General features: G+C 42.0%; 1 protein-coding gene across 1 annotated transcript in view; it reads left to right on the top strand.

The window, feature by feature from the left end:
- Positions 1 to 3,515, top strand: part of gal3st2 (galactose-3-O-sulfotransferase 2) — a 4,981-nt gene extending 1,466 nt beyond the window's left edge. Inside the window, exons 3-4 of the mRNA XM_015954981.3 lie at positions 1,462 to 1,984; positions 2,075 to 3,515. Coding sequence (XP_015810467.3) covers positions 1,462 to 1,984; positions 2,075 to 2,896 — 1,345 coding nt within the window. The 3' untranslated portion in view covers positions 2,897 to 3,515. The remainder of the gene's footprint in view (positions 1 to 1,461; positions 1,985 to 2,074) is intronic.
- Positions 3,516 to 9,171: the final 5,656 nt, after the last annotated feature.

Here is a 9,171-nt window from a genome sequence, read left to right as displayed (position 1 = left end):
TTGGTTGAGAAGCTTGGTCATCCAGGAGGGGCTCGAAGTAGACTCGTTGCTCCTCCACATTGAGAGAAGCCAGTTGAGGTGGCTTGGGTATCTGGTCAGGATGCCTCCTGGTGAGGTTTTCCGGGCACGTCCAACTGGGAGGAGACCCAAGGGAAGACCCAGGACACGCTGGAGGACTATGTCTCTCACCTGTCCTGGATTCCTCCAGAAGAGCTGGCCCAAGTAGCTGGGGAGAGGGAAGTCTGGGCCTCTCGGCTTGGGCTGCTGCCTCCGCGACTCGACTCTATATGTGTTGTTAGTTTACCATTTGTAAATCCATGGGATAGCCAAGTCTGTGCCAGCTAATGCTGCTGCTCCGGCATTTGTAATTCGACACCGGCCGGCCAAACGCTCCAGAGTTGCGGAGAGAATGTCAGACACTAACAGGAGCAACCCAGAAGTTATTTCTTATAACCTTAAAATAGTTTTGTATCAGCTTTATATCCCCATGGTAGATGGCCTGTTCTTATAAAGTGCCTTCTAGCGTTCTGCAACCCCCCAAGGCACTTTACAACACAAACAGTCATTTACCCCTTCACACACGGGTGGCGATGAAATACAATGTAGCCACAGCTGCCCTGACAGAAGCAAGGCTGGTGAACTCTGGTGTCACCGGGCCCTCCAACCACCACAGCAGGCAAGGAGTGTGAAGTGCCTTGCCCAAGGACACAACAACTGCGACTTTAATCTGTAACCCTCCAGTTATGGGCGGGCACTTAACTCCTCTGTTAGTCGCCCAAAGAAGGCTAAAGGCTAACATTGAATAGCGGTGGACTAGAAAACATATTTGACTCTAAATAATGTGTCAACCTACTCGATATTCCAGTGAAATGTATCTATCTGCTTGTGACTCGTCATCTAGAATCTACTGGCATTGATTGCTAACTGGCAACTGCCATCAAACTCACTTGTTTGTTTAGAAACATGAACTACAGCACCTTCATTTTTACTTCATTCCCCTTTAAGAGACAAATGTAGCTGTTTCCATACCATTATTCTGTTTGCCTCCATCATGGCTTCTCGTTTAGCTCTAGTCAGGTGTTCAGGTCTAACCTGTCTAATGGAGACGTGACATGAAACATTTCCCTCTAACAGCTCATCAACTGAATCTGCGTGTTAATCAGTGTTACAGTTTACATACCAGCAGTGGCGCGTCCAGATATTTTAAAATGGGGTGGCCCAGGTGAGGCACAACTTTGTGCATGGGTGGCACCAATGGTTATGTTTTTTTTTTTTGTTTTACCCCTACACCTTTTGTGGACAATGAAAAGCCTATTTAAAGATAAATTAGTGTGTTGGCACCTGGGGTGGCCAATCAGATTCCAAAGGTGGCATGTGCTACCCCAGGCCACTCCCTGGACACGGCCCTGCATACCAGTCTGACACGAGGAGACACCCATGTAGACCGTTGCTCTGTTTCAGGGGAGCCAAGCTGACAGGACTCCTCCTTCTGAGAACCTCCATCAGCAAGCAGAACCTGCTTCCAACTGTCCCAGCGGACCTCGAACACAACCAGAAACCGAGATCAGAACAAACCACAAACCTTCATCGTGAGAGTGAGGAGGACGAGGAGTCTTCGCATGACCCACTGCTGAAATGTGTGCAGAAAGTCATCAACGTAGTTGCAGGATCTGGCAAAATGCTCATCAGCACTTCAACCAAGGTTTTAAACTCTCATAGAAACAAAAGTCATTCCAAAGAAACATGTGTCCCAAAGTCTCACATTGTTTTCCTTAAGACGCACAAAACAGCCAGCAGTAGCATCTTAAACATTTTATATCGCTACGGCGAGAGCAGGAACTTGACATTCGCCCTCCCTCGGAACAAACACAGCCAGATGTTTTACCCGACCTTCTTTGCTTCACGCTTTGTGGAAGGCTTTAACAGCAGATGTGGGCGAGACTTCCACATCATGTGCAACCACATGAGATTCAGAAAATCAGAGGTGAGCTTCATCACAGAGTGATCAGTCACATCTGTCTTCTGATGTTTGTTCTACGTGGCTGCTCTCTTACGTTTGCTTTCTGTGACTCAGGTGTCTAAAGTGATGCTCCAGGAAACATTTTATTTCTCCATCCTGAGACATCCTGTAGCAATGATGGAGTCCATCTTTGCTTACTACAACACCATAGCAGCCTTTAGTAAGACTCGCCGCCTGGAGGACTTCCTGGACAGCTGCTGGGAGGACTACAAGTCCTCTGTGAGGAACAACCACTACGCCCACAATGTCCTGGCCTTTGACTTTGGCTTTGACAACAATGTTGCAGACGGAGCTGAACATCTGAATGAGAGAGCTGCAGAGGCTGTTGCAGCTATAGAAAGAGACTTCCACCTTGTTCTTATTTCAGATTACTTTGATGAGTCCATGATCTTGCTCAAGCACGCCCTCTGCTGGTCGCTGGAAGACGTGGTCTCGTTCAGGCTGAACAGTCGCAGTGAACAAACTCGCCACAAAGTTTCAGCTGAAACAGCAGAAAAAATTAAGAGGTGGAACGCTTTAGACTGGAGGATTTACCTTCACTTCAATGCCACCTTCTGGCACCAAGTGGGGAGTCTGGTGGGGCAGGAGCAGATGAAGAGGGAAGTGTCTCAGCTCAGAGAGCTGCGGGCCAAACTAGCCAACACCTGCCTAAAAGATGGGGGGCCAGTTAACCCATCAAAGATCAAGGATCCAGGCCTGAAGCCGTTCCAGTATGGAGCAGCCGTGATCCAAGGCTACAACTTAAACCCACATCTAGACAGAGACACCAGAACCAAATGTCTGAGGCTCATAACTCCTGAACTGCAGTACACACGTCTTCTGTACACTAAGCAGTTCCCAGATCTGGCAGCTAAACATACACCTAAAGCACAATAGCTACGCTGAACAAAAGAAGGCTTGCACAAAGTGCCTCTCAGAAAATAAATGAAAACCTTGTGAAATAATACACAACACTGGAGTTTGTGTTAATTTCACTCAGGGAATGTGTTGTGAATGACTCTCAGCTCCAAACACATCAAATGTCAGCAAACCTCTGTAAATGTATGGAGTCAAAGCCGTTACTGTGTGAATTAACTAGCCGAAGTGGCAGAAGCTCATCCAATGTTTGTTTCTGAGTTACATAAAAATGTGTCTGATGGATCTGGAGATATTTACTACAGACTAATGAGCACACACCCCTTTAGCCATTCCATCATAATAAAACATTTATACAGTGACCATAAATGTGGACTCATACTGCTCATCACACCAGTTATTAATGGTGAATGTCCCGTTCACCATCTTGTTTAAGGTTGTTTGTGTTGAAACATGTGACCATGGATCCTCACAGGTTTGTTTTCATCGAAACGGTCTGTCGTTTCTTCTGTTAGTTTGTATTTCACACTGATTGTGACAATGGTTCACCAAAAAGTGAGAGACTTTCTTTTTCTCCATCAGCGATCTGTAGTCACAACATTATGTATGTATGTGAAAATAATAAAACGGTCTAAAGGGACTCAGAGAGAAGAATTTGTTGGAAAGATCTCATATCTGTCTTCGTGGGAATTCTGTAATTGTTCAGTTGGGCAACAAAGTATTTGGTGGCCAAGTTCAGGTTCAAGTTTAAGTTGTCCCATTTTAAAAGATGAGAGGTCTGTCATCATCATCATCATAAGTATCTGCTCAGTAACAAAGGTTCCTCTCAATACTCTGTGATGTAACCTTGGTTGGTTGGCAATGACGAAGGTCAAATGTCTCACGTAGGTCTTCACCAGGTTTACACTTTGTAGCTGATAATTTGGCCCTTTCATCCATGTAAATCTTCTCTAGAGCTGTCATCTTTTTGGGAGGCTGTTGCTAGGCAACACATACTTTCAACTCCCTTCACAGATCCTCTATTTGATTGAGGTCTGGAAACTGGCTAGGCCACTTCAGAACCTCGTGTTGGAACCCTGGCCTGACTTTATCCTAGGAGTCAGTAGGGGGGATCTGAGAGCTGTTCTTCCTCCAGATGGGAAAAACCAGCTCAAACAAGATGTCAGAGATTTTAGACGACTAAAAGGACGTCTGTCATCAACACACTTCTGCTGCTGCAGTCTTCATGTTGTCCCTGAAGAGGTCAAAGGTTAACAATACTTGTAAGTCAGAAATTCAGGCCTCAAATTGTCTCTGCTGGGAGTCTAATAGCTCGAGACAGGAGCTGAAACACTCTGATAACATCATCTCCACTTGCTGAACACTACCTCCATCTGCTGCACCTCCTTCTCCTGTTGACTCATCTATTTAAATAAGGTGTGTTGGAGCGAGGAAGCTTCTGAAATGAGCAGGAGTGGGGCCCTGGAGGAGCCCTGCTATAGATGTTTGGTAGAATGGTGGACAAGTGGCCAATGGCGCCCCCAAGTGGTGGCCAGGGGTGGTCATGACCACCCCTAGAAAATTGCTGGCCCCCCAGTAAAAGCCAATGTTAACAAATCATATTAATGTTCAGTCAAGCCATATATTGATCTTGTTTATTCAAAACATAACTGTAAAAAAATATTACAATTAATGCATAAAGAAATAATCAGAATTTTAAACAATACACTTTTCTGCTGCTCACCATTTTAAAAAATTATTTTTATCTCCATTGTTTTTTTAATACAGCAACAGGTGAATTAACCTATTTTTTTATTAAATTTGGGATAACATTTTAAATAACTTAAATGTATTTTTCTAAAATTTTTGTGTTTGTAAAATTTTTGTTAAATGTTTTGGATAACTACAGTTATTTTAATAAAAACAAACAAAGGTGCAATGCAGTACATCACCACAAACTAAATTCAACCAGAGTTACCACAAGGACCATTTTGGTGTGCCACCCCAAAAATTTCTTTGGCCCCATCCGGCCACCCCATCAAGATTTTCTGGAGGTGCCCCTGCAGCTGACATCACAGCTGCTTGCTCAAGTCACGGTTTACATAAATGCCAGCAGATGGCAATGTTGCACCATGAATGTTTTTTTTTTAAATTAAAAATCAGTTGAATTGAAACCTAATTAGTTCTTCTTACTTGACTAAAGCATGTAAACCGACTGCACTTGAGTTTTTACGTTACTTGTGCCTCGCATGTATTAGTAGCTCCAACCTAATTGTGTACTCATTATTTTAGGTGCAATCAGTTTTTCAAATAAAGGTAACCCGTCACATTTAAGGAATGAAAACAGGTTTAATCTCCTAAAATAATCAGAATTACAAATATAATGTATGAAGGTGAAAACACAGTTTAAAAATGCTATCAGTTGTTTTAACTGTTTAAAAATACATTCTGTAATGACATCCACTAACACCTTTAAGACTGTAAATCTAGTCCCATGTAAACACTTTAAACCTCTACTAACTTGCTGGCGGACCCATGGGTTGAGGGTTTGATGATACTATCTTCATTTATTGAACAATAAACACAGCTGAATCCACTCATGAACACGTGAGACTAGCCAGTCTCTCCTATCCATTACGGTCATTCTTGACCGGAAGAATGTAGTTGTGGATAGGTGGCACTATAAACCCAATACACATGAATGGGTACTGTCAGGGCCAGATTAACACTTCGTTGTACCCTGGGCAACAATATTAAAGGGCCCCATCATCACGACCCGAGGATCACCATAATATGGTCACATACAGAATATTTTACTGTAATATGCAGTAAATATACTCAATACTTGAGTGTCTGACATCACGTAACCTGATCAGGGTAACCTTTGACCCACCTTGTGTGGACTGACCAATGAGGAGAAGGTCTTAACTTGAGGTCCTCTCTTCATTGGTCAGTTTGCATGAGACTGACTCTCAACTGACGTTCAAAATCATAGGCAGCGAACAGTCTCTGTGCAACGCAAAAGCCCGGGTGGACAGTTTGTTTAATATAGGGTGATCATATTTCCATTTCCAAAAAAAGAGGACGGGGATCTGTGCCTATGATGTCACACTATGGCAACGCCACACAAACCACATTGGGACACATTTTTTTGTAAGAACTAAGTTAATATCAGATTCTGCCAATAAAATGGCTCTAAAACAATTCATATACAAATATTTAGCATATTTACTGCAAAATCTCATTTTTCTGCTTTAGTGCTGCAACAAGGTTTTATTAATAAGAAAGTATTATAACTTTTGTTTTACTACAGCATCGGTACGCCTCCTGTGCACAGATTATTAAGGATGCTTGTTTTAGCTGTGAGATTAGACGATAGGGTCAATGAAAAAAATAAGTTGTCACACACTCCATGGAAACTTTCAGATAATCCGCAAATAGTGGCTTTCAAACGGTTTTGTTACTTTTGGCAAGTTTAGAAAAGCAGCAGATGAGACAGCATGTCTGATAATTTAGTTCTTCATCTGATAATATTAGAACATGTCAGTAATGTCTGAGGGGCTTTTATAAACACTGTATAACTATGAATTACACAGAGGCATCTGGGGAGCCCAGTTATGGGGCGGGGGGGGGGGGGGGGGCATTTTGCCTTGGCCCCCAAAATGTCTTGAAACTGCCCTGGGTGTGTGACTGAGTTTTGAAGGTGATCTGAATTGTATCAGATGTATAAATATGACATGTGTGTAACTTACTGCTTTATACAGGCAAAAACGTGTAGTGGAGATAAATCTACATTTTACTTTTCAACACTTTTGTGTTCTTGTTTTTATTTAACTATTTTCCTGTCCTGTCTGTCTCTCATCTTCCTGCATCTCCTCTAAAGTCTCCAGAAAAACTGCTGCCCGGATTCTTACTTTTTCACCTCATCAGTTACTTTTGAGCAGATCAAAGGGATCTCCTTACCGCAAAGCGAAGTGCATGTTTCGATGCTGCGTCAGTGAGGTGAAATCACCGCAGCACAGGTGATGATGAGCTCTGCAGTAGCAGAGCGCTTCAGGCACAAATAAGACAGAAAATAGAGAACATGTGCGGACATGAACGATCGTGTGCTAATTATAGTTTTTTGGTTGCGCCGCTTTGAGAATGGACTGGCTGGAAGACGATCAGCTGTGCCACTCTCTGTGCTCTCTGCTCAAAAGAGTCCAAAAATGATGCAATATAGGTATAAAACTTTTTTCCGGCTCCCCTGGATGTGTAGGATATACAGCTCCCCCATGATTCGATCCCTGCTCCTGGATGAAAAGCCGGACATTTTCATCAATACAAGAACCCCCCAGTCCGGACGCCCCGGACAGAGAGTGAAAAGTGGACATGTGCGGGGAAAACAGGACGTACGGTTGGTCACCCTAGTTTAATATGAAGCGAGTGATTACAGATACAGTACTTTGCCCGTGCCCTTGCTGCCCTGGGCCTGGGCACTTAGAGTTCGTGGGCCCAGGGAAATTGACCAGTTGCCCATATGGTTAATCCGGCCTTGGGTACTGTCACGTCATTTGTCCTAGGAAGAATTACATTTCAGATTCATGAAAAGGTCATTCTGGATAGTAGGAGTGTTTTTATGGATATGAGGAATGTTAATTACTGGGAACCAGTGTTGCCACAGTTACATTGAAATATTAATTTGATTATTCCATCCAAAAGTGACTTAGTTACTTTACTTATTACTTTATGTTGAAAGTAACTAAGTTAGATTAGAAATGACTTTATTATTTTTAAGAATATAGTTAGCACTAAATTGTATTATTGTTAAATAAAATAGGAATTAATGAGAGGTCTGATTGCTGATTGAATGGTAAAACTGTCCTTCCACATGGTCGTTAAAGGAATGAGAATGGTTCATTGCACCAGTTGCGTTAAACAACTTGTTGCCAGCTGAAAGATAATCGCTCATGCAGGAATTGTGTAGGAGGCTCGAGCCTATTTGCTTAGTTTAATCCAGGTGGGGACACCCACACACATACTATACCGATCCCTATCCTTTTAACTGTCTCTTCAATGTATTTGAATTATCTTCCAGTTCTCATACCCCACCACAAGGTGTGCACCAGCACCATCGACCAGCACCAAGAATAGACATGAAAAAGATCAGAGGTAAAAACGATGATAAGTATTCAACTACACTAAGGGGTCCAGGGGCATGCTCCCCCGGAAGAAAATTTTGGACATCCATCCATCCTCAGCCGCTTATCCGAAGTTGGGTCGTGGGGGCAGCAGCCCAAGCCGAGAGGCCCAGACTTCCCTCTCCCCAGCTTGGGCCAACTCCTCCTGGGAATCCCAAAGCGTTCCCTAGCCAGCTGAGAGACATAGTCCCTCCAGCATGCCCTGGGAATTGGGTCTCCTCCTCACACTGGTCATACAGGGACCTAGCAGCCTGTATGAGGGTTCAATGGGTTTTCTTTCTGTTTCTTTATTTTAAACACTGAAAAACATCAAATGTGAACTTATAATAAATATTGCATTTGTCACACTGCTCGAGTTAATATCCTTTGGGTCTCAAGCAAAAATTCAGAAAAACGCCCTTACAAGACAGATATTTGTTTGTCCACCCCATCCCCCCACCAAATTGCACCCTGCTTGTTAGTAACATTTTGTAGAGTTAAAACTAATGTGAGCCAAACCGCAAATACATTCAACAACAAAAAATAAATCACATTATGTGGACACTGGAAGCCCATTCCCGCCACTCAGATAAAAAAAAAATCTCATAATTATGACTTAGCTATCTCATTATTATGACTTAGTATCTCATAATTATGACTTAGCTATCTCATAATAATGAGATACTATCTCATTATTATGAGATAGCATCTCATTATTATGAGATACTATCTCATTATTATGACTTAGGATCTCATTATTATGACTTAGTATCTCATAATTATGACATAGCTATCTCATTATTATGAGATACTATCTCATTGTTATGACTTTGTATCTCATTATTATGATATACTATCTCATTATTATGACTTAGCTATCTCATTATTATGAGAAACTATCTCATTATTATGACTTAGTATCTCATAATTATGACTTAGTATCTCATAATTATGACTTAGCTATCTCATTATTATGAGATAGCATCTCATTATTATGAGATACTATCTCATTATTATGACTTAGGATCTCATTATTATGACTTAGTATCTCATAATTATGACATAGCTATCTCATTATTATGATATACTAAGTCATAATAATGAGATACTATCTCATAATAATGAGATAGCTAAGTCATAATTATGATATACTAAGTC

The sequence above is a fragment of the Nothobranchius furzeri genome, chromosome 7 (genome assembly GCF_043380555.1).
Source record: "Nothobranchius furzeri strain GRZ-AD chromosome 7, NfurGRZ-RIMD1, whole genome shotgun sequence".
Taxonomy (NCBI): Eukaryota; Metazoa; Chordata; class Actinopteri; order Cyprinodontiformes; family Nothobranchiidae; genus Nothobranchius; species Nothobranchius furzeri.
Note: the sequence above shows the minus strand (reverse complement) of the source record. Positions and strands in the feature narration are given on the sequence as shown.